This window comes from Microcaecilia unicolor, unplaced genomic scaffold (genome assembly GCF_901765095.1).
Source record: "Microcaecilia unicolor unplaced genomic scaffold, aMicUni1.1, whole genome shotgun sequence".
Lineage (NCBI taxonomy): Eukaryota > Metazoa > Chordata > Amphibia > Gymnophiona > Siphonopidae > Microcaecilia > Microcaecilia unicolor.
In genome coordinates this window covers 9878-36081 of record NW_021962912.1, presented here as the reverse complement: position 1 = coordinate 36081, position 26204 = coordinate 9878, and the positions used below count along the sequence as shown (strand labels likewise).

General features: G+C 46.1%; 1 protein-coding gene across 1 annotated transcript; it reads right to left on the bottom strand.

Annotated features, from left to right (window-relative positions):
• Positions 1-2326: 2326 nt before the first annotated feature.
• Positions 2327-25998, bottom strand: LOC115458655 (X-ray repair cross-complementing protein 6-like; the record flags this gene model as incomplete). Its single annotated transcript, XM_030188490.1, has 3 exons — positions 25900-25998; positions 25154-25292; positions 2327-2581 (listed from the first exon to the last, which is right to left on the bottom strand). Coding segments are annotated over exons 1-3 (493 nt in total), but the record flags the coding sequence as incomplete, so codon positions are not given.
• Between the last annotated feature and the right edge of the window lie 206 nt (positions 25999-26204).

Sequence of the window (26204 nt, the reverse complement as noted above, 5' to 3'; positions counted from 1 at the left end):
GATGTCATGGACGGAAAAATAGCGGCGGCGAAGTCAAAATTCTCGATGGTGCCAAAAAGAAGGGCACAAAATGGAGAAACGCGTACGTATGGCCTAAGAGGTTGCGACGGAAACGAAAGGAAACTTAAGAGGGAAAAACCTAAGAAATAAAGGATTTTTTTTGTTTGTTTTAAAAGAAACAGCTCCACAGAGCGAAAACTAAAGAAAAAAGCGGAAAAAGACAGTGAAACCGAAGGCTCTTTTCAAGGGCACAGAGAGAGACCATAGGCAGTCACTCCCTTACCGTGGAAAGAAAAGAACTGTCGGGACTCTCGCGCGATGGGCGGGAAGATGGCCGCGCATGTGCGTTGCGCGCACTCGAAGGCTCTAGCAATCTTTGTTGCTAGGAAGATTTCCGTTCGTAGGGGCTGCCATGGACATCACCCAGTCGTGAGAACAAGCAGCCTGCTTGTCCTCGGAGAAATGCTCTTTCAATTTTAGGTACAAATTTCAAGAACCAGACTGGCAAAGTCTTCAATTTCCAAACGGAATAAAGGCTTAGGAGCAGACATGATTGTTAGAAAACAGGAGACTTTATTAACAAATAAATTAGTTAAAAACGAATGCCCCTCCTTCGGTCAGTGAACTATTGGTGTAGCATGGAGTTCACCAATGGAAGAAGGGGCATTTCTTTTTAGCTAGTTTATTTGTTGCATATCTTTCTAGCAGTGGTAGCCGTCTTTTTACTTCTTTCTTTAAGGCCCATTTCATCCACTATTTTTTAAGACACAACAGGGGAGTAACTGTTCTATGCACATTACTAAGCATAAGAAGTTTTATCTGTGCGTATACTAGAACTTTGCTCTGTGTATAATTACTGCCATCTTAAAAATTTAATGCACTCAAATTTTTTTGTGATGACGCCATTTACGCAAAGAACAACATTCCAGCACATACGCAGATGTGCACCAACACTTTCATTTTGCTCAGAAATGTTTTATGTTTATTTGGTCCTTAATATACTGCCTTTCTGGGTTACAACCAAAGCAGTTCACATAACAATAACTAGAACATGCAAAGGAAGGAGAATTAAAAAGAGAGAAGGTAAAAATATAGAACAAAGAGTATAAAAAGACCACTGGCATCTCACAGCTGTTCATCAAAAGCCAGCTCAAGGAAGTAGGCTTCAAGGTACCTTTTAAACTTCTCGAGATTATCCTCCAGCCTTAAGGAACAGGGAAGGGAATTTCAGAGGGCATGGGCCAAGAAACAAAATGCAGCCTGACGAGTGGTCTGAAATCTTGCAAAAGCAGGAGAAAGGAGAACTAGTACTAGCTGCCTTAGGGAACAGGGAAAGGAATTTCAGAGGGCATGGGCCCAAGCAATAAAATGCAGCCTGACGAGTGGTCTCAAATCTTGCAAAAGCTGGAGAAGGCAGAACTAGTACTAGCTGCCTTCAGCACAGAACACTGTGTCCATGCATCTGGTGTGCTGATCCTGATTAGTGCACAAGATCTGCATGTTACTATTAGTACTAATCATTTCTATAGCGCTACTAGACGTATGCAGCACTGTACACAATATATGCAGGTACTTTTTCTGTCCCTAGAGGGCTCACAATCTAAGTTTTTGTACCTGGGGCAATGGAGGGTTAAGTGACTTGCCCAAGGTCACAAGGAGCTGCAGTGGGAATTGAACCCAGGTTGCCAGGATCAAAGCCTGCTGCAATAACCATTAGGCTATTCCTCCACTCCAAGTTTGCATATGACTAGCTTACTGCATTGGCAAGCAAAGCTTTCATGTTACATTCACATTAGTAGCCATGTGCTCAGTCATCAGCTCATAGCTCTAATATGAAACTTCCAGCATTGACTCCTTAGAAATCTTAAGCAAAGATCTACTTATGGACCAGGTAGGCAGACTTCTGTCTGGATCACCATCTGAAAATGTCAGAGTTACTAAGACATTGATCTTAAAGTAAAATGGTGCTCACATCATACCAAGTCAGAGTGTACAAAACAAGCCAACAAACAATTTTAGCATAGGTTTTATGGGCAGCCAAATAGCAGGTAAAGCCTGGTTTCCTTGGATGTAGACAGTGCCAGACATTAAAAATCAGGCCCACCTGGTCCATATACTTGCACAGCTGCCTTGTTCCAGCCTTACTGGGCAATCTCTTATCTGAACGAGCTAAGAAGTAATTATCCATTTTTACTCTCATTTCTATCTTACACTAGTAGAGGCTGAAGCAATACTGTATCTCAATAACATCATGGAATAAGGGAGGCAGCCTGCTAAGCAACCTTTCAGCTGAAGGTATTATGCTACTAGCTATTATGCTACTGACCTGTCTCCCTAAGGTCACTGGCTTTAGTGAATGCCAGATTGATTTTGGTGCTGTCGCCCACATGAGGATGATCATCATTGGTGAACAGCATGATGCGTTTGTGGCTCATTCTCAGCTTGACATCACTGAACAGATTGGCACAGATCCAGAGAGCATGACCCAGAGAGAAGTCCTTGCTGTGGCCAATGTTCTCATTAAAATAAGCTCTCCCCTTCTTCCCTTTGTACTTGTCAAGCTCCAGCACTCGCTTGGCACCTGAGGGGGAAAAAGCATTAATATTCCATGTAAATTTAAATAAGATCAGTGCTTTTTTTGTAGAAAAAAAGGTGCCAGTACTCATTGTGGGCGGAGTCACCACATATGGCTCCACCCCTTATGATAGCCACACCCACATTGGCCACACCCCTTATAGCAGCCATGGTGCATATAAACAGACATCATTGAAAATATACTAGTATAGGAGAAAAAAATATCATGATTTTTTTCATTATAAATAATTTCTGTAAGCTGCTACAGCTCCAGTATACCCAGTGCAAAATAAGACAACAGATGTAAACACTAAAATGAAAATAAAATGATTTTTTCTACCTTTGTTGTCTGGTGACTTTGTTTTTCTATCCATATTGGTCCCAGCCTCTGATTCTGCTGCTCTCTATCTGTTCTCTTAACTCCATTTATTTCTTTCCTTTCCTCTTCTTCATTTCTTGCCCTACATCCATAAGTAAAAGCTGGATCCTCCTCTGCGGAATTGACTGGAGGAGGTACAACATGGATCCAGCTTTTGCCTATTTTCTCCATCCAAGTGCAGTTTTTCTCCTCTCTTTCCTTTCCCTCATCTCCATCCATGTGCATCTTCTTTTTTTCTTTCCTCCGCTCCATCCATGTCCAGCATTTCTCCTCTCTCTTCCCTCCCCTGTATCCATATAAAGAAATAATTCTCTCTCCCCTCTCCTCCATCCAAGTGCATTTCTCCTCTCTCCCCGCCAACCCCTCCATCCATCCATGTCCAGCATGTCTCCTCTCTCCCCTGCTCTCCCCTCCCATGTCCAGCGATTCTCCTCTGTCCCCTGTCCTCCCCTGCCATCCATGACCAGCCATTCTCCTCCGTCCCCTGTCCTCCCCTGCCATCCATGACCAGCCATTCTTCTCTGCCCCCTGTCCTCCCCTGCCATCCGTGACCAGCCATTCTTCTGTGCTCCGTCCTCCCCTCCATTTTATCAGAGTCTCTTTTTTGAAAGGTAAATGCTAATATATTGGATTTCCTGCGTGTATTTAATCTAGAGATCAAATCTGATCATAGGTCCTCAGCTTAACTATTAGTTAAATGACAAAATATTTCTTCCTTTTCATTTTAAAAGTGTTACCATGTAACTTCATTGAGTGCCCCCTAGTCTTTGTACTTTTTGAAAGAATAAACAATTGGTTCACGTTTACCCATTCTACACTACTTAGGATTTTGTACACCTCTATTATATCCTCCCCTCAGCCACCTCTTTTCCAAGTGAAGAACCCTAACCTCTTAAGCCTTTCCTCCTATGACTGGAGTTCCATTCCCTTAAATCACCCTTTATTAAACCTTTTCTATTTCAATTTCTGTTTATTGTGAGTCATGTAGTCAATCACAGCATAGTAAACATAAGATAGAAACAAAATAATATACAAAATTTGAACTTACTTCAACAACTAGTGCAACTTACACTGGGAATACTTTAAACTCTCACATGTCTACCAACTCTACCAAATGTAAAGAAAATTATGCTCACACTTTTCTCCCTCCCTAACTCCCCCCTCCCTCCCTCCCTCCCTTAATGGTAAGATACATGGTAGCAAACTTATACACTAAGTCTCTCACAGGGGTTCACATGTTCATAAGGTGTCCTTCTCCGGCTGGAGTGAGCGTTTGCCAAAAAGGTGTCCAAACACGAAAGAAGGCAGATTCTGAAAACCTCAAATCAGACCTAGCCACTCTCCACTCAAACTTCATATAGTCAATCATTTTGCTGCGCCATTGTTGGATTGTAGGACTTTTGGAGGAGATCCATTCTTTCAAGATAACTGCTTTAGCTGTTGTTGTTGCTCTGCGTACAAATCCTTTGTATCCTGCTGGTATAGGGGTGATCAATAATGGTTTTCCAAACAATTAAAGGGGATTGCGCTTCCATGTAGTGTGCCACAATGTCGAAATATACTGTAATAGATTAGTCCAGAAGGCTGTTATCTTGGGACAGGACCAAAACATATGGCCCAAAGTGGCGCCCTGAGCTAGACACTTAGGACATGCACAGTCCGGAGACACTCCTGCATAGAATGCCCTTCGAGGCGACATACAGTGGGGGAAATAAGTATTTGATCCCTTGCTGATTTTGTAAGTGTGCCCACTGACAAAGACATGAGCAGCCCATAATTGAAGGGTAGGTTATTGGTAACAGTGAGAGATAGCACATCACAAATTAAATCCGGAAAATCACATTGTGGAAAGTATATGAATTTATTTGCATTCTGCAGAGGGAAATAAGTATTTGATCCCCCACCAACCAGTAAGAGATCTGGCCCCTACAGACCAGGTAGATGCTCCAAATCAACTCGTTACCTGCATGACAGACAGCTGTCGGCAATGGTCACCTGTATGAAAGACACCTGTCCACAGACTCAGTGAATCAGTCAGACTCTAACCTCTACAAAATGGCCAAGAGCAAGGAGCTGTCTAAGGATGTCAGGGACAAGATCATACACCTGCACAAGGCTGGAATGGGCTACAAAACCATCAGTAAGACGCTGGGCGAGAAGGAGACAACTGTTGGTGCCATAGTAAGAAAATGGAAGAAGTACAAAATGACTGTCAATCGACAAAGATCTGGGGCTCCACGCAAAATCTCACCTCGTGGGGTATCCTTGATCATGAGGAAGGTTAGAAATCAGCCTACAACTACAAGGGGGGAACTTGTCAATGATCTCAAGGCAGCTGGGACCACTGTCACCACGAAAACCATTGGTAACACATTACGACATAACGGATTGCAATCCTGCAGTGCCCGCAAGGTCCCCCTGCTCCGGAAGGCACATGTGACGGCCCGTCTGAAGTTTGCCAGTGAACACCTGGATGATGCCGAGAGTGATTGGGAGAAGGTGCTGTGGTCAGATGAGACAAAAATTGAGCTCTTTGGCATGAACTCAACTCGCCGTGTTTGGAGGAAGAGAAATGCTGCCTATGACCCAAAGAACACCGTCCCCACTGTCAAGCATGGAGGTGGAAATGTTATGTTTTGGGGGTGTTTCTCTGCTAAGGGCACAGGACTACTTCACCGCATCAATGGGAGAATGGATGGGGCCATGTACCGTACAATTCTGAGTGACAACCTCCTTCCCTCCGCCAGGGCCTTAAAAATGGGTCGTGGCTGGGTCTTCCAGCACGACAATGACCCAAAACATACAGCCAAGGCAACAAAGGAGTGGCTCAGGAAGAAGCACATTAGGGTCATGGAGTGGCCTAGCCAGTCACCAGACCTTAATCCCATTGAAAACTTATGGAGGGAGCTGAAGCTGCGAGTTGCCAAGCGACAGCCCAGAACTCTTAATGATTTAGAGATGATCTGCAAAGAGGAGTGGACCAAAATTCCTCCTGACATGTGTGCAAACCTCATCATCAACTACAGAAGACGTCTGACCGCTGTGCTTGCCAACAAGGGTTTTGCCACCAAGTATTAGGTCTTGTTTGCCAGAGGGATTAAATACTTATTTCCCTCTGCAGAATGCAAATAAATTCATATACTTTCCACAATGTGATTTTCCGGATTTAATTTGTGATGTGCTATCTCTCACTGTTACCAATAACCTACCCTTCAATTATGGGCTGCTCATGTCTTTGTCAGTGGGCACACTTACAAAATCAGCAAGGGATCAAATACTTATTTCCCCCACTGTATGTATCCTCATTGCAAACTTATAATCCATCTCTTGATGCGACACCAACTTTGAGGAACTCTTGATACTGAGAACAAAATCTTGAAGAGTTGGCCTTGACACTGACACTGCCAGCTCCTCGCTCCAAGATGCCGCCAATGCTGTGTAATTGGGCTCCTGCACTGAGTCTCTAATATGTCTGTGGTGCATCCGCATTGGCACCTTTGTTTGTGATTGCAAAGAAAAGGCGGAGGACAACTCCTCCTGTACATCTTCCGTTAGTGTTGTCCATGGGATGCTATGGACATAGTGCCTCAGTTGGTAATAATGGAACGATCAGAGGGTAGTAACCTGAATTGGTTTTGTAACTCCTCAAACGACCGCATCTGGCCCTCCTCTGTTAGTACATGAACTAAGTAAATTAGCCCGTTCCTCTGCCATCTGGCAAATGCAGGATAAATGTTTCCTGGAGGGAAGTTAGGATTACCACAAGTTGCCATAAATGGAGTCGTTCTTGTTGAAAACTGATGGTGACGGCAGATCCACCTCCATGTTGCTTTTGCCGTGGGAAGGATGTGCGAGTCAGTCAATATGGGTGGAAGTGGGCCCCCTCCCACATGAAGCAGGCAACTAAAATGAATGTCATCTCTATTTTAGTAGCAGAAAATGCTGAAGTTGATCGAAACCAGTCTGAAATATGCCGCATGCTACTAGCTATAGTAAGGTAACGAATGCTCAGCAAACCCAACCCTCCATGCTCCATCGGGACACACAGGGACTTAATGGAAAGTCGAGCCCGCTTTTTTCTCCACAGGAAACATTGTAGATGTTTATTCAATTTCTTCTCGTCTGCTGGCCTGAGGAAGAGTGGCAGAGTCTGAAAGATGTAAATCCACTTCAGCACTAGCAGGATATTGTACAGCGCTATTCTACCTAATAGGGACAGGGGATAATCTGTCCACAACCTCAACTTATGACAAGTCATCTCCATCAAGGGAGTTACATTCTCATGATATAATCTCGTCATATCCTGAGTTATGTACGAGCCAGGGTATTTAATTCTATTCTCTGCCCAAGATAGAGGAGTACCCAATTCCTGTGCGCCCTCAGTTGTAGGGAAAACCCTAAGGCCTATGGATTTATGCACATTTAAGGTAAAGCCTGACATTCTCCCAAATCCTTGAATCATATCCAGCAGCTTTCCCAAAGTAGTCTGCGGCTGAGTAGTAATGATCATGAGATCATCTGCGAAGGACAAGGCCTTAATTGTTTCTCCCCCTACTCGAACCCTTGGGATCTCCCTTGAGTATTTAATGGCCCTCAACAGGGGTTCCATGGCCAGTATAAAAAGCGATGGTGAGAGAGGGCATCCCTGTCTAGTACCCTTTTTTATGTAAAAAGATTGGGACTGAACTCCATTAATTAGCACTGCTGCTTCCGGGCCTGAGTACAGGGCTCTTATGGCCCCAACGGTCCACCCACCAAACCACATATGGGTCAACACAGTAAATATGTATTCCCATTCGATCTTATCAAATGCTTTTTCAGCGTCGAGGGAATACATACAGGTTAGAATTTGCTGTTGTTGGCTTGATGCCATGGCCAGTAGTAGTCGTCGAACATTACTAGCCGCTTGTCTGGTTTTGACGAAGCCCACCTGCTCCTCTCCAACCAATCTGGGCAGAATGTTTGATAGTCGATTCGCTATGATTTTGGCCAGGATCTTGAGATCGACATTGATTAAGGAGATAGGTCTATAAGAATTAGCCTGATCCTCCGGGCGGCCTGGTTTATGAATTAACGTAATGAATGCCTTATTGAAGTATGATGGAAATTTACCCTCCCCAATGATCTGTTCATAAAAGTCATGTATCCTGGGGTAGAAGGAGGGGGGCAACAGCTTATAGAACTCCCCTGAGTATCCATCTGGCCCAGGCGCAGATCCCACAGGTAGGGATTTAATTACATCTTGTATTTCTTTAAGATTTAAAGGAAGCTCTAGGTCACTCTGCTCCTGTTCTGTCAAGTGCGGCTGGCCTACCTGATCTAAAAATTGAATGGTCTCTTTGCAGCCTGCGGTCTGAGATGAGATGACTCATATAAAGAGCTAAAGAAGTTCTTAAAGATTCCAGCTATCTCCTCACTCTTATTATGGAGTTTCCCCCTATGGTCTCTAAGGGTAACAATTGGCTTCCGCGGTCCCCCGGACTGAACCAATCTCGTTAAAAAGGCCCCCGACCGATCCCCATATCGTTGAAATTTGTATTTTTGATATGCCATGGAACGTCGGGCTTTCTGATGTAATAAAGAATTAAGGGCCACCTGGACTGTGTGGAGCTGTTACTTTGTGGATGTAGTAGAGTGTTTAAGATGTTGCTTTTTAGCTCTTTTAAGGTCTTTTTCTAACTTTAATATTGCTGAGGCAATTTTTTTGTTATGAGCTGAGACATAGGCTATATCATCGCCTCGCAGCACTGCTTTAGCAGTTGCCCAAAATAGGCCAGGTTGATCCTTATGTTGATCATTATTGTTGGTATAATCTTCCCATTTCTGAGCTAGATATGATCTAAAATCTTTATCTTGGTACAGGTGAATTGGGAACTTCCACCTCCTCGCCTGCTGGTAGAACCCGGGGGACTCCACATCCATCCACACAATAGAGTGGTCCGAGACCTCCTCCGGACCAATTTCCACATTCAACACCCATGGAAAGGTGGTGTGAGAAAATAATATGTAATCAAGTCGGAAGGAAGTCCCATGGGCACGTGATTCGTGGGTGTAGTCTCGTTCTGTTGGATGGAAACTACGCCACGTATCCACCAAATTGAGTTTTTGCATGAAATGAGAAAGAGCATGTGATCGTGGACCTCCTCTATGTGCTGAATGAGGGTTGGAACAGTCATATTGTGGATGGGACACCAGATTAAAGTCACCCATCACCATGAGCTGCATCGAGAGGTAGGGCATACACACTCGGATTAACTGAGCTAAAAATTTAGGATCATAGGTATTTGGGCCATATAAGCCCAGTATCATAAATTCCCTATCTTGTACCCACACCCAAATCAAAATATAGCGCCCGCCCTGGTCCACTTCTACTACCTCAGACTTGACCGCCAGGCCTTTCCGGATTAATATGGCCACCCCACCCTTACGATCACCAAATGCGGATGAGTAGACCTCTCCCACCCACTGGCGCTTTAACTTTGCGTGCTCTGCCGCCGAGAGTCTAGTTTCCTGTAGGCAACCCACATCTGTTTTATGCCAGTTCAGTGCTGCTAGTATTTTCGCTCTTTTAATCGGAGTTGAAATGCCTCCCACGTTCCACGTGATGAAGCGTATGGACTTAACTTTTACATTTGTGCAACTTATCCACCGCAGATTCTAAAGGTTTAATGCCATTCCTCGGGCGCCCAGCCTCGCCCAAGGAACCCTGTGACCTAGTTCGCCACCCCGTATCTATAAAACCCGGTATTATATGTAGGTCCCGTGTAAACCCAGTATGTCCCGTAAAATGTGCATAAATCATGATCTCAACCCCCCTCCCTGACCCAATCCTTTATCCAACCTGCTACTACACATTAACCAAACTGTAACTCTTATGGAAATCAATGATGGTGGCCTCCCCTCTCCCCCACCACCCCGCACCCCAGGACAGCAAGTTGTTTAACCTTCATTAAATTAGCCTGTTCCACTAACATACTCACAACTTCAACAGTTAGAACTCTTTATCACCCAGATCTCTCTGGTTATTAAAGTTTAATCCTCAAGGAGGAGGAGATCTAAGTAAGTCTGTTGGAACCTCCTGCGGCAGGGCCGCCGAGAGGGGGGGACAGGGGGGACAAAATTCCCCGGGCCCGGGTCTCCAGGGGGGCCCGGCGCTTGAAGTCCCACCCGCCCTCCGTCGTCAGGAGCGGTCGCACAGGGCCTCGCGCCTCCAGGGGCCCCGCGGCACTTCCTGTCGCTCCCTGCCACATCGTTGGCGTCTCAGCCTCTTTCCAAGTTCCAGCCGCCCTGCATTTAAAAAGTTGCAGCGGCGGCGAAAACGCAGGCTCGTCTCTCCTTTAAGCCCTTCCCCTTCTCTCTTAGCGTGCACTGATGTAATTTCCGTCTTCCGCGAAGGCGGCACAGTGCACGCTGAGAGAGAAGGGGAAGGGCTTAAAGGAGAGACGAGCCTGCGTTTTCGCCGCCGCTGCAACTTTTTAAATGCAGGGCGGCTGTAAGGAGAGGAGGGCTGTGGTGGAAAACTGATGGCACGGCTGGGAACTGAAACTCGGAGGGGGGGGGGGTGAAAAGGGGGGGTAAGTTGGGGCCTGGGGCGAGTCATTGGACATGAAGGGGAAGGGAGGACAGGGAGCAAAGGGGATGGGTAGGGAGGGCAGGGGAGAGAGGATAGTTGCTATGAATGGAGGGGAGGGTAGGAGAAATGCTGGACATGGATGGAAGTGAGGGAAGACAGGAAGGAGATGCACATGGATGAAGGGGGGAGAGAGGAGAGGGCAGGGGACAGAGGAAAATCACTGGATGTGAATGAGAGGGGAGGATGGGGCAAAGGAGAATCACTGGACATAGATGGGAGGGGAGGGCAGAGGAGAATTGCTGGACATGGATGGGAGAGAGGGAAGACAGGAAGGAGATGCACATGGATGAAGGGGGGAGAGAGGAGAGGGCAGGGGACAGAGGAAAATCACTGGATGTGAATGAGAGGGGAGGATGGGGCAAAGGAGAATCACTGGACATAGATGGGAGGGGAGGGCAGAGGAGAATTGCTGGACATGGATGGGAGAGAGGGAAGACAGGAAGGAGATGCACATGGATGGAGGGGAGAGGAGAAATTCTGGCTACAGATGGAGGAGAGGGGAGAGTTGAAATGCTGGATATAGATGGAGGGGAGGGAAGAGAGGACATGAGACGAACATGGATGGCGGGGAGGAGAGACAGGATAAATGCTGGACATGGATGGAGGAGAGAGAAGAGAGAGGAAGGAGATGCATCCTGACGGAGATGAGGGAAAGGGAAAAGAGGAGAAAAACTGCACATGACTGGAGAAAATAGGCAAAAGCTGGATCCACTCAATACCTCTTCCAGTCAAGTCCGCGGAGGACCCAGCTTTTACCTATGGATGTAGGGCAAGAAATGAAGAAGAAAGGAGGAAAGTAAAGAAATAAATGGAAAGGAAACTCTGAAAGTGGAGTTAAGGGAGCAGAAAGAGAGCAGCAGAATCAGAGACTGGGACCAACATGATCTGAAAAACAGTCACAAGACAACAAAGGTAGAAAAAAATCATTTTATTTCACTTTAATGTTTGAAATATGTCCAATTTGAGAATTTACATCTGCTGTCTTATTTTGCAATGTATAGCAATGTTCTGTTTTTCTGGTATTGTGCTGCATGCAGAATCTGTATGCTAATTTGTTTTTTGTCATTTTGGGTATCCTGGAGCGGAGCTGGATGGGGTGGGTGGGCCCCAGCGAACTGGTCTGCACAGCTCCTTGCAGTTGCTAAGACTGGCCCTGTCCGTCGTTGACTGTCTGCCACTGGGCCGGGCCCCCTGCATTGAAATCACAGCGCCTCTCACCTCTATGTGAAAGCAGTGCAGGCAGCAGCAGATCGCCTCCCTTCGGGCTTCCTTCCCTCTCTGTGTCCCGCTCTCACGGAAGTTATGTCAGAAGAGAGCGGGACACAGGGAGGGAAGGAGGCCCGAAGGAGGGAGGTGATCTGCTGCTGCCTGCAGCGCTTTCACATGGAGGTGAGAGGCGCTGTGATTTCAATGCAGGGGCTCGGCCCGGTGGTGGGCGGAGGGGGGGCAGGTGGAGGGGGAGTGGCGGCGACCTCGGGGGGGGGGCCCCGGGTATGGCCTTGTCCCGGGCCTGGCCCAGTCTCTCGGCGGCCCTGTCCTGCGGTGCTCTGTAGGTCTGCCATTTCTCCTGGTAATATACTTTTAGGATCGCAGGATATATCAAGGCGAATCTTTGTTTAGTGAGAGCTAAAGATTTACATATAGGTCCAAATGCTTGGCGTCGTTCTTGAAGTGCAGCAGAAAACTCCTGGAATATTTTAACAGGCGTACCTTCAAAAGCTAGAGTCTCTCTTCTGCTGCATCCCACGTAAGATTTCCACTTTATGGATGTAATTGTGTACTTTTATCATAATTACTCTTGGTCACTGATTTGGGCGTGACTTGCGTCCCACTCGATGGGCTCGTTCAAGGCACAATGGCTCAACACTATCCGACAAGGCGAATTCCGATTTTAGCCACTTCTCTAGTACTTCTGATAAGTGGTGTTCCGGAGTGGATTCCGGGAACCCGATAATCCACAAATTATGCCGCCTCGATCGATTTTCCAATTCATCTACAAGCTGGGTGTGTTTCTGCACCAACTCTGTGAGCTCCGTCAACCGCAACGACATTCCGGCCTCCTCGTCCTCCACCGCCGACATTCGCTGTTCTAACTCACCCGTTCGCTTTGTGGTTTCCGCCAATAGCGATTCAAGGGAGGTGAGTTGACCCGAGAGTTGTTGGAGTTGTTGAAGTTGCGGTTCCATTGCCGACTTTACAACCACAGTCAGTTGCTGTAACTGCGCGTCGGTAAACTCCGCAGGGATTTTCTCTGGTGCCGGGTTTACGGCCATCTTGTTATCGAGCAGTCTAGTCTTCTCCTCTTTCTTCCCGCTTTTTGGAGGCATGCTGGATTCTGAACGAGTGACAAACAGGTCCATAAAGTCCTTTTCAGTCTCCTCCTCTTGGGGTGGTGGTTTGGAACCGTGGCCCTCTATGCTGGGTGCGGGTGACAGGGCGAGGCCTCAGAAGAGAGCTATACCACGTCTGCTCCCTTCAACTCATCACGTGATCTCCTTATTAAACCTTTTCTAATTCTGCTTTATCTTTTTTGAGATACAGCGACCAGAATTGCACACAATACTCAAGGTGAGTTTGCACCATACACCAATATAGAGGCATTATATTATTCTTTGTTTTATTTTCTATCCCTTTCCTTTACACATCTGTAACAGCAGATCAACAGTTTCATGATTGAGTTCTTTCAGTACTCTATTGTGTATACCATCTGGTCCAGGTGTATATTCCTCCCTATACTAGTCCTGTAAGATGGGCCTGCTAGCCCTCAGATTTGCTGTCATCAGCATAAATTTAGTTTCTCCCTGCAGCTGCATGTAAGCAGAGTGCTTGATCAGTACATGGAAAGTATTGGTCACATGTCAAGGAGAAACAAAGGAAGAACTGAGGCTATGCGGCCCATATATGGCAGATACAAATGGATACAACCTTGATGGTGAAGAGAGACTGAGGACCCTCCAAAGTGCAAGATGTTCCACCGGAAATATGGGTTCAGAGAAGAAGGACACTATGAGGCGTATCTTCAAAGCACTCAGCCTTACAAAGTTCCATAGGTTACTATGGAACTTTGTAAGGCTAAGTGCTTTGAAAATGAGCCCCCAGGTGTTTCATACTACTTGTTTGTTAACATGGTTTTTGCACGCTGGGATCACACTTTACTGATAAGGAATTAGCCAATGGCAACTAAGTGTGCATGTGAACAAAAGCAGGAGAGGATGATAGAATAGAGGAAATTGCCATTTTTGTACATATATAAAAAATAACAGATTACTATATTGTGTAATGGAAGGAAACAGGAAAATCCATATATGAACACAAGTTAGATTAGGAGAAATTAAACTTGTAACAGTATATAAATGAAGACTGAGAAAGTTTTGCTGAGCAGATTTTGTTATTCAATCTTTGCGTCTGGCTTTTCTGTGTGACATCCTGCTCCAGAGAGAACAATTATTTTGTACTGGCTTAGTGAAATACCACTAAAGATTTTTACTGGTTGCACCTACACCTAAGTCTGATTGTCTCTCTTATTCCAGCCCCCTAGGGCTGAAGTGTTTTTCCCTCCCCAGGGGAAAGGGATGGGACTACACAAAGGTGATTTACTACTCTTTTTTATATTTAAATTTCTTTATTGATTATCTTTTATAACATTCATAAACGAAATAGTTATCAGAATATCTGAAAATTATACAATAAGAAATACTACATTGAAAGAAAGTTTCCAAATTGCTTTTGTCCACAACATGGAGATCCAAGATATAGGAAAAAATAAAATAATTTGCAATTACAATCTGCTATTAGAGCGGAAGGTATCCCAACAATACAATCAGACAGTAGCATTATTCTGGTTTACTACACCAGAGGGGTTTCTCATACTTTCTTTACTTACTACAAATTCTTGAAGTTTCTTGGGGTCGGTAAAAAGAAAATTATTAGTTTCATAACAAATTAAACACTTACTAGGAAATTTAACAAAGAAGGTCGCCCCTAGGGCTATCACTCTTGGTTTAAACGCCAAGAGCTCCTTCCTTCTCAACTGTGTTTCTTTAGACAGGTCTGGAAATACATTTACCTTCGATCCCATGAACACTTCATTCATATGTCGGAAATATAAACGCAAAACATTTGTTTTGTCCAATTCAAAAGCGAAAGAGACAAGTAAAGTTGCTCGTTCAAGTTCAACTGATGTTTCTAGCAATTCAGTAACATCTAAAGCCTCACTAGGCCTTTGATCATTTAATCTCAAATTTCTTTTTATATAGTAAACCGGCGGAGAATTATCTTTTGCAATTCCTAAAATTTCTAAGAAATATTTCTTTAACAGTTCCAACGGAGAGATAAACGTAGATACAGGAAAATTAAGAAATCTTAGGTTATTTCTCCTGAGTTGATTTTCAAGAGATTCCATTTTCTTAGCAGTCACATTTTTCTCCTTAATCAATGTAGTTATTACTTCCTTAGATGATTTCATCTCAAATTCTAATCTTTTAAAAAGTCATTCTTTTGTTCTTCAACTTTATTGGACAATTGTTGAAAATTATTCTTAAGTTCTAGAGAGCGTCTAGAGTGACTATAGCAGGTCTTACCGAACAGCAATCTCCCCCGGGAGCTCTTTCTCTGGGCAGTGTAGGCGTTGCGGTAACCCTCGTAGCCCCATCCGATATTTCTCCAGCAAAAAGTTCAGTGGGGGAGCCTCCTCCGAGCGCCTGGACAACCAAGCCCACTCCGGACGTCTCCAAGTGTTCACTATCCAACACACCGTTGCTTCCGGGTTGCGGCGGGGTCATGCCTTGCGGAGGAGGGTTTAAGGTAGCTCCCTCCGTGCTGGTGTTCACGGCTATCTGCCTGGTTTCCCCTGGAGTATTCGTTGGGACACCCGACATCCGAACTCCGTATTGCTCCAAGGTAGGTTGGCGTGTGGGGGGGGGGGTTCCCAATCGGTCCCGAGGAGGCTGGGGTACCGATTTTTCCCTTTTTCCCCATATCTTGGGGACGCACCAAACTACCAACCCAAACTTGAGGTTCAGGAGCACTCACGATGTGCGTCCGCTCTCCAGCACCATCTTGGATCCTCGCCCACACTACTCTTTAATTTGTCAATTTGGCTCATTACATATTCTAGGTTCCTCAGCATTATCACCATTGAAACCCATTTCTAGTACAGGTAGACCTCTTACATCTTCTTTGGTAGAGACCAAAGAGAAGAATTCATTCAGTCTCTCTGCTATGGCCTTGTCCTCCCCAAATACCCATTTCACTATTTGATGATCCAACAGTCCCATGGTTTCCCTCACAGGCTGTTATTACTAGGAGTTTTCACCTCTGTGGCATGTTTCTCTTCATATTCTCTTTTAGCCTTCTTTATCAATGTTTTGCATTTAACTAGCAAGTGCTTAGTTGCTTCTTGTTTTCCTCATTTGGATCCTTTTTCCATTTTTTGAAGGATGTTCTTTTGGCTTTAATAGCCTCTTTCACTTCTCCCTTTAATCATGCTATCATTTGTTCTTTAATACGTGGAATACATTTAGTCTGGGCTTCCAAGATGGTATTTTTAAACAACATTTATGACTGATTTAAAGTTCTAACCTTAGCGTTTGATCCCATTAGCTTTTTTAAAACAATTTTCCTCATTTTATCATAATTTTCAAAAACTAAATGCTGCTACAGTAGATTTCCTTAGGGACTTCACACGCCAGTTAAGTCAAATTCGATCATGTTATGATCGCTGTTCCCAGTGGACCCAACACTGTTGTATTAAGTCCTGCATTCCAATAAGGATTAGATCTAAAATAGCTCCCCCTCTTGTCGGTTCACGGACTTGTTGCTCCAAGAAGCAGTCATTTATTACATCTAGGAATTTTAACTCCCTAGCATTCCCTGATGTGACAATCATCCAATCAACAAAATCACAATAACAATGTTTGTTACTTATCAAAGTTAACCAACCCAGGATAACACTCACCCACACCACAAAATTAGTGGAGAATATAAGATCTTAGAATGCTGTACATATATACCCTTCTCATTCCAACTTCACAGTAGACAGTGCACCATCACAGGTCTCAAAAAGAATTCCACTAAAAATAGCAACCATTTAATTCATGCTTTACTATGCAAAAAGTTATCCAATGGTATGGCTTAAACCTGTGAAAAGGGAACAGCTCAGTCCAAATCTATGAGCTAAGAATACAATAAACGTGCACTTAGCCCAATTTCAGGGTATCTCTTGAAAATTTAATGCAAAAGCTCCCAGCTTAATAGAAATAACTCAATAGCTCTCTTGATAGGATTTCCTGTTTCGCCTCTGTGGCTACATCAGGAGAAATTCCACTGTTCATAGGCACAACATTTCTCAAAATATTGCTATTTTTAGTGGAGTTTTTTCAAGATCCATGATGGTATGCTATCCATCCTTAAGTTGGAATGAGAAGGGGATACATGTAAAGCATTGAGGTCTTTTTTTCTCCATTATTTTTGTGGTTTGGTGGGCATTATCACAAGAATAAGTAACAAGAACTGTTATTGTGATTTTCTTGGTTTAGAATTCTTGCTCCTGATTAGGTTGACAACTGAAAATCACCATTATACTGTTGCCAAATTTGCTAGCTTTCCTAATTTGTTAGCATTTTATTCATTTCTTTCTGGCCCAGCAGACGGGTAGTACAGCCCTACCAGTATACTCTCCCTTCACACATGGAAGGGAAAGAGTATTCCACATTGCTACCTGTTTCCTGCAGAATTTTACAATTTTGCTCGACTCAATTCCCTCTAACATATAGCGCAGCCCACCCCCTCCAATTTGATCCACATTATCATTGCGATATAATTTGTACCCTGGTGCGTCAACAAAACAAATTATGGAGAAAAGGGCACATCTGTATCCAACAATTCTGAAGGGCTCAAGTGTTGCATACCTGAAGGCCCCTGAACAGCCCCCGAAGCAGGCTGCTGAAAAGGAATCACAGCATGAGGAGCCGCCTAGGAGGAGGGAACTGCAGTAAGTGTGCACTGCTCCAAAATGGCCGCCATTCCCATACTCAGGAAGCCATGGTCCGAAACGGAGCCCAAGTCAGCTGAGGCCCCCCAAAATTGCCGATGACTCCATGGAAAGGAAGAGCAAACGCTGCAGTGACCCAACACCAATTAGCATGCCCCCCCATTTTGAACAAAGCTCAAGAGATTCAAAAGGCACCATTAGAAGATGCCAAGCAGCCCCAATCTCAGAAAGAAAATCCTATTCATCACACCTGAGAGTCAACCTGACGAAGGGACACTGAAAGGTTTCTCTGTACAGAGGCTGAACCAACTCTTTAAAAAGACATGTACCCCCCCCTTTTGAAGGGAAAATTAGGTTCTTACCTTGGTAATTTTCTTTCCTTTAGTCACAGCAGATGAATCCATTAACTGATGGGTTATGCCCGCCTACCAGCAGGTGGAGATAGAGAACACTGAAAAACCATAGTGCTCTATGGATGGCTAGTTCCATCTGCCTTCAGTATTCGAAACTTCCAAAGCAGAGTGTATCCTCAAAGTAGAATAACATGAACTTTCCTCACAGCGAACGAATGCCCCAGAACAGGAGCAATAATCACACAAAGGAGGGACGATCTCAACATCCTGTAACAGAACAGAAATCCTGAAGACTGTTTTCCAACTTCTCCCAATGAGGGAACATGTCTGCAGGAAACAACTGAACAAATAGACAGGGAGGGATCATGGATTCATCTGCTGTGACTAAAGGAAAGAAAATTACCAAGGTAAGAACCTAATTTTCCCTTCCTTGTCATCAGCAGCAGATGAATCCATTAACTGATGGGATGTACAAAAGCACTCCCTAGGTAGGGCGGGAATCTTGTCACTCCCCGAGCAAGCACTTGCGCTCCAAACTGCGCGTCCCGCTTTGCTGCAACATACAGCCTGTAATGCCGGATGAAGGAGAGCTTAGAAGCCCAAGTAGCCGCACTACAGATTTCCTGAAGAGAGAGTGCTCCTGTTTTGGCCCTCGAAGAGGAAATCGCTCTCGTGGAATGCGCTTTAAATGCGTCAGGCGTAGACCACCCTGACAGCAGGTACGCAGAAAAAATGGTTTCCTTGAGCCAACGGGCTATAGTGGCCTTAGACACTGGAGGCTCTCTTCGAGGACCTGACAACAAGACAAAAAGGTGATCAGAGGTCCTGAAGTCATTTGACATTTGCAGATACTGCAAGAGAGCCCTGCGAACATCCAGAAGATGTAACTGCCCAAAAGATTCCGGAAACTCCTCCCTAGTAAAGGAGGGCAGATAAATGGGCTGGTTTAGGTGAAACGCTGAAACCACCTTAGGCAGGAAAGAAGGTACAGTACGCATCGTAACTCCGGACTCTGAGAATTGCAGAAAGGGATCTCGACAGGACAGAGCCTGGAGCTCAGACACACGTCTCGCCGAAGTTATGGCCACCAAAAAGACTGTCTTTAGAGTCACATCCTTCTCTGAAGCTCGCCTCAGTGGCTCAAAGGGCAAACACTGGAGCACCTTCAACACCAGCCCCAGGCTCCAAGCTGGACACGGCAGCCGCACTGGCGGGCGAAGCCGGAGCGCCCCTCATAGAAATCGGGCAACGTCCAGATGAGCGGCCAGGGAAAGGCCAGAGACCTTCTCTCGAAAGCATGCCAATGCTGCCACTTGCACTAGCAGGGAATTTTAGGCCAAGCCTTTTTGTAAACCATCCTGCAAAAACTCCAGTATTGGCGAGACTGTAGCCCTCGTGGGTGTGATCGCCTTTGAAACACACCATACCTCAAACTGGCGCCAGATCGGAGCATAAGCAACAGAAGTGGACCGCTTGCGGGCCTGCAAGAGAGTGGAGATGACTTTGTTAGAATAGCCTCTCTCTCTCAATTGCGCCCTTTCAAGAGCCATACCGTAAGATCAAAGCGGCAGGGATCCTCCATGGTCACCGGGCGCTGCATCAACAGGTTAAGTACCAGCGGCAAAGGAAGAGGGGCCTCCACCAGCATCCGCGTACCATGGCCGTCTGGCCCAACCCGGGGCAATGAGAATCACCACTCCTTGATGTAGCCGAATTCGCAGGAGGACTCGCCCTATCAAGGGCCAAGGAGGGAACACATACAGGAGGCCCGGAGGCCAGGGTTGAGCCAAGGCATCCAACCCCGCCGAGTGAGGACCTCTCTGTCTGCTGAAAAAGCACGGGACTTTGGCATTTGCACTTGATGCCATTAGATCCGCTACGGGCGTTCCCCATTTGACACAGATCTGAAGAAACACTGTCTGCCAGTTCCCACTCCGCTGGGTCGATTTGATGCCTGCTTAGAAAATCGGCTTGCACGTTGCTCTGACCTGCTATGTGAGCTGCTGACAGAAGCTGCAGATGTAGCTCGGCCCAGTGGCACATCTGAGCGGCCTCCGCGGCCAGTGCTCTGCACTGAGTGCCACCCTGTCGATTTATGTAGGCCACATCTGTCGTATTGTCCGACAGAACTCTGACAGTCAGCCCCTCCAGAGTCTTGTGAAAGGCCAGAAGAGCCTGGAATATCGCTCTCAGTTCCAAGCGATTGATGGACCACCCCACAGGCCCTGGGCTTAGCTTCCCTTGCAATGTGCTCCCCAGCCGACCAGGCTGGCATCGGTTATCACCAGGCACCAAGAGGGAAGAGCCAGCGGCATTTCTCACCGCAGCATGCTGTTTGAGAGCCACCACTCCATACTGAGCCAGGCCGCAGGGAGCCACGTGAGTCTGCGTTGACAATCCTGGGACATTGGAGACCATCGTTGAAGCAGGGCAATCTGCAGAGGTCTCAAGTTTGCTCTCACCCATGGCACTACCTCCAAAGTGGCCGTCATCGACCCCAGCAGCTGGACAAAGTCCCAAGCTCGTGGGCGAGGCATCCGCAGGAGCAGACGGACCTGATTCTGAAGCTTGCACCGCCTTTGGTCGGGTAGAAAGACAAACCCCCAAATATTTGAGAGATTGAGAGGGGGTTAGGTGACTTTTGGGTATATTGACGACCCAGCCCAGAGATTGCAGTACTGAGACCACTCTGGCTGTGGCCAGATGACTTTCGTCTGCCGAATCCGCTCTGATGAGCCAGTCGTCAAGGTACGGGTGAACCCAGATACCCTGTCGCCTGAGAAAAGCAGCTACTACCACCACAATCTTGGAAAAGTTGCAGGGAGCTGTGGCAAGGCCAAAAGGCAAGGCCCGAAACTGGAAATGTTTTCCCAACAACGCAAACCGGAGAAACCGTTGATGCGGGGGCCAAATAGGCATGTGCAAGTAAGCTTCTTTTAGGTCCAGAGACATGAGAAATTCTCCTGGCTGTACCGCCGCAATGACGGAGCACAGGGTTTCCATGCGAAAATGTCGCACTCTTAGAGCCTCGTTGACTGAGTCGAGGATCGGTCGGAAAGACCCGTCTTTCCGAGGCACCACAAAGTAAATGGAGTAGCGACCGCAGCCGTGTTTGGTGGGAGGCTCAGGGATCACTGCTCCAAGGTGCAACAAGACTTGTAAGGTCTCCTCTACCGCCGCCCGTTTGACGGCAGTACCGCATCGGGACTCCACAAACACATATCTCACCGGGGCGCTGAATTCCAATCGGTAACCTTCTCTGATCAGGTCCAGGACTCACACTGATCGGAGGTAATCTTGGTCCATTCCTCGAGAAAGAGGGAAAGACGTCCTCCTACTGCAGGAATCGAGGAATGGACCAGCACCCAACTCCAGGCCTTGAACCGGCCGCTGCGGAACGCTTGTTCCTCTGCTGAAAATGGCACGTTGAGAAACCCCAGCAGAGCGCCTCGGGCGATATCTGCGAGCTTCAAAGAAGCGAGGTCTGGAAGAGGAGGGCCACAAAGAATCCTTGGAAGAAGGCCTCGGCCTATCCTCGGGTAAGCGCTAGGGTTTAGGGTCCCCCAGGTCTTTCACAATCTTCTCCAGCTCCTCTCCAAATAACAAGTGGCCCCGAAAGGGAAGCTTCACCAGCCTGTGCTTTGAAGCCATGTAAGCCGCCCAATGCCATAGCCATAGAAGGAGGCGGGCCGCAACTGCCACAGACATCTGCTTAGCCGAAGCTCTGACCAGATCATAGAGGGCGTCAGCCAAAAATGACAGGGCCGACTCCATCCGCGGTGCAACCTCAGCGAGGGACTCCGCACCATCAGCGGGCTGTTCCACTGCCCGTTGTAACCAAGAAAGGCAGGCCCGGGCAGCATAGGAATTGCATATAGAAGCCCTTAAGGCGAGGCCAGAGATTTCAAATGACCGTTTCAACGCGGATTCAAGCCACCGGTCCTGTATATCTTTCAGGGCAACCCTTCCCTCTAAGGGGAGGGTGGTCCTCTTAGTCACCGCCGTGACCAAGGCGAACACTTTAAGCATCTCCAAAGGGGCCAAGTGCTCCTCACTTAGAGGGTAAAGCTGACCCATAGCCCTGGCCACTTTCAAAGGCCCTTCGGTTTCAGACCATTGAGCTGAAATAAGCTCTTGGATGGAGTCATGCACAGGAAAGGCTCGAGCAGGCTTCTTAGTACTCGCCATCCTCGGATTACCAGAGGAGGCCTCGCCCTTGGCAGGATCATCAATCGAGAGGGCCTGCAAGGCGTCCGAAATGAGCGCTGGCAGCTCATCGCGGTGGAAAATCCTCACAGCATTGGGATCATCCAGATCCCATGGCAAACCGGCACTTTCCTCTGGCTCTTCAGACCAAGAGGCCCTGCCAGAACCCTCAGAATCCACACCGCCCGACCACGGGGGGGGGGGGGGGGGGGAGAGAAGTGCGCCACTCTCTGACAGGGAATTTACCAGTCTGTGTTTTGCGTCCTTCCAACGCTCGGGGGAATCAGCCAGCCCCGGGCCATCAACGCCCGGGGGGAAACCAGGTAGCAGCGCAGTGTCAGACACGTGCGGCAGAGCTCTTTTCAGCATGAAAGCTTTATGCATTAAAAGCACAAACTCCAGGGAGAAACACTCACCCTGACCCTCCGTCTCCAAATCAGGAGAAACGGGAACGGGAGCTCCTCTGGTAGCCTTTAACCGAAGCGTCCCCCTGCACTCAGACTCCTCTGCAACAGCGAGGGTCGAGGCGTGCGGCGCTTACAAAATGGCGCCCGCTGCCAGCTCCATTTACCAGGAAGAATCATCGCTCGCCATGCTCGTACTAGCTCTAGCGTCTAAAGAGCACATCTTACAGAGCCCCGCTGCTGATCTACGTTTACCACAACGGGAGCAGCGTTTAACTGCTTCAGCAGCCATCGTCCGAAGGGACGGAATTATATAAGTAAAATTGCGGCTTCGCGGCAAAACTTACCCCAATCAGAACGTCGTCCACGGGACCTCCCCAGAGGAGCTGGGCACCACTCTCACCTCAAAAGACCTAGTCAAACGAGCTCCGGTCAAGCTGCATGTGGAAAATAGCCTCAGAATAGCCACGCAGAACCAATGCATATTCCTTTTTTTTTTTTTAAATGCTGTGAGGAAAGTTGGAGGCAGGCAGCAACAGAGGTACTCCGGTAGGCAGGGGGACAGGTAAGGCAGGGAAAGGGCGAACCTATATGCCTTCAAAGTGGGCACCACAAGCCACAACACCCCTGCTTCAACTGGCAAAAGCACAGGAGCCACCCCTGGCAGAATTTTTCCAGGAGCTGATCAAGCTACATCCACACCTGCTGGGAGATAGAGCAATACTGAAGGCAGATGGAGCTAGCCGTCCATGGAGCACTATGGTTTTTCAGTGTTCTCTATCTCCACCTGCTGGTAGGTGGACATAACCCATCAGTTAATGGATTCATCTGCTGCTGATGACAAGGAAATTCTACAATTTTTTTTTAAATACAGGAAGGAGACCCGTTCAGATGGGGGAGGGGGAAGAGGGGGAAATGCCCAGCACCACCAGGTGTTCCCTGCACTGCCTAAGACAACTAGCAATACCCATAAATACATACATAAGACGATAAGAGTAGCCATACTAGGTCACACCAATGGTCCATCTAGCCCAGTATTCTGTTTTCTGAACAGTGGCCAAGTCAGGTCAAAAGTACCTAGCAGAAACCTAAATTGTGGCAACACTCCATACTACAAATCCCAGGGCAAGCAGTTGCTTCCCATGTCTGTCTCAATAGCAGACTATGGACTTTCCCTCCAGGAAATTTGTCCAAACCTTTTTTAAACCCAGATACGCTAACCGCTGTTACCAACTGGCACCAGGGGAACTGGACCAGGTGTAGTGTCTAAGTCAATCCAGGAGAAGTGCTAAGGCACGCCCACCACCTGCTGGAGATAGAGGAATACTTAGCCGTTTCACTGTTCACTGCCTATTAGGGCACAACCTCATTTTGTGTTCTCTATCTCCACCTGCTGGCAGACAGGCATAACCTACAAGTCCTAGATTGATCTGTTAGCAACAATAAGGAGCATTTATTTGTTGTGTGTCAAGGGTGAGAGGGGGGGATAACTTTCTACAGGTTTGAGACCCATTCCTAGGACCTCTAACCAAACATTTACGTAGTGCGCTGCTAAACTCTTCCTGACTTGGATCTAATTAAACCACCTATCTTTCAAAGGTAGAAGGGATGGGTGCGATGGGGATTGGGGGTAAGGTGAGGATAGAGACTGGTTGATGGAGAAATGGGAAAATTTTATAATCGTTGCATTGTTTAAAGCGGCTATGGTCTTGATATGTTTTTACACTGTTAACCGAGGAATGTTCAGAATGTGGTTATCAAGCTTATTATGGAAGAAAAAAGTGTGACCAGATTGTTGAGGGAGCCCATGACTGTCAAACTGAGGCATGTCTTCATTTCAAACTGATTTTTTAATGTACAATTATAGAGATGTCCCACAGTATTTAGCAAAGGCTATTGTCCTATATGAATCACCAAGGGCACGTAGGTCCTTGCTGACAGGTCTTTTATACCCATGTTGAAGTGATTGTTGATTGACAGCAAGCATTTGACATCATGAGGCCCCAGTTCTGGAACAAATTTCCTCTGATATTGTGGATAGAGTTGAATATTCTTCAATTTTGGAAGCAGTTAAAGGTGTTTCTTTAAAAAAAAAAAAAAGCATTGGGGAAGGGGTGGATTTCTAATTTATGTATTCACTATTCAACATTTTAAAATTTGTGTTTGGTTTTTGATTGTACTCTACTTTGGCACAGGTAACTTAGCTAAAGGCAGAATATCAACTTGAAAATTTTCGCTGATTTTCACAATATAAAAATTAAGCTTAACAAAAATGAAAGGTTCCAGTCAGCGTTACATAAATACGGACTATTACTGTGAGAGACTAAATGCATTTAAATGAAAGGTTTGCTTACAAAGACCAGAAAGTGACTCAGTTAAGAGATCAGGGTTCCATAATGTTCAAAGGACAGCAGGGCAGGACTAACAAACATTCATAGGATTGTACAGTTAAATCCTTTGTACACAATGATGCAGGGTGCAGTACAAGAAAAGATGCCGGAAACTAAAGCAAATATTGCACTGAAGTAGTTCACAATATAAAAGGGTAGTAGTTCATCAGGGGTTACATCTGTTGTACTTAACTTGGAACACTTAAAATGGTCATTCAATTACCTGGCGTGTCCAGTTCATGTAGGACATAGACATGCTCAAAATTCACAGAGTTCTTGTGCTTGTCCGTGCCAAAGAACACCACACCTAAGAGATCCCGCTCACTATTGATAATCTTACTGGTATACACACTCCTGATGCACTGGAAAACAGAGCACAATTATGAATCATTCTGTGACCCTATCAAATTACAGTTCTCATGGAAAAGCCAGTACAAGTTTATTCTGTAGTTTTAAGTTGGTATCAGTTCTGAACCCAGCAGTTTTTTTTCCTGTTCCTTCAGGACTATCAGCAAAAATCAGACCTAAAGCTGGAAACTGGTATCATTCACAACTACCAGGGAATGTTTGTATCCCCTCCCAACTTGCTTTTAGTTCAGCTTTTACAGTGTCTACAAAGCAGGAGTCATACATCAGAGGGTCTTTCCAGGTCCTGCAACGACTCTAAATCTGGCCACTAAGTGTCACTTTTGTACAATGATTTTTCCTTTTATTTTTGAAATGTAGTAAAATATTATCAAATATTCTCATTTTAAATGTAAAAGACATGCTATGCTACAATATTTATGCTACAATATGTTAAAAGCTTCCCTCTGCCACAACTTTACTCTTTCTTCCTCTGCTTTTAAAAGAATAGGCAAAGGACAGCCCAAACAACAAAAGCCCATTATTCCTTTTACATTTTTAAGATTTCTGACATTTTTTCCAGCCCAGCCACAAGCTCTTTGCTCTTGCTAATGTGTCATTTACAAGCTGTGCTGCAGTATACAGAGGTGACAGCAGTATGTCATTCTGTGACAGCTTTCTTCCACAAATTAGAGAAATATCTAGGGCAGGGGTGGGCAACATCGGGCCATCAAGGGCCACAATCCAGCTGGGTTTTCAGGATTTCCCCAATGAATAAGCAGGAGATGTAATTACACACAGTGGAGGCACTGCATACAAATAGATCTCATACATATTCACTAAGCACAGTGGGCATTATAAGTGCGGACAATATGTGTATTGCTGCTTGAGTATTGAAACGGAGAGGGACAAGATTTCACACACTTGGA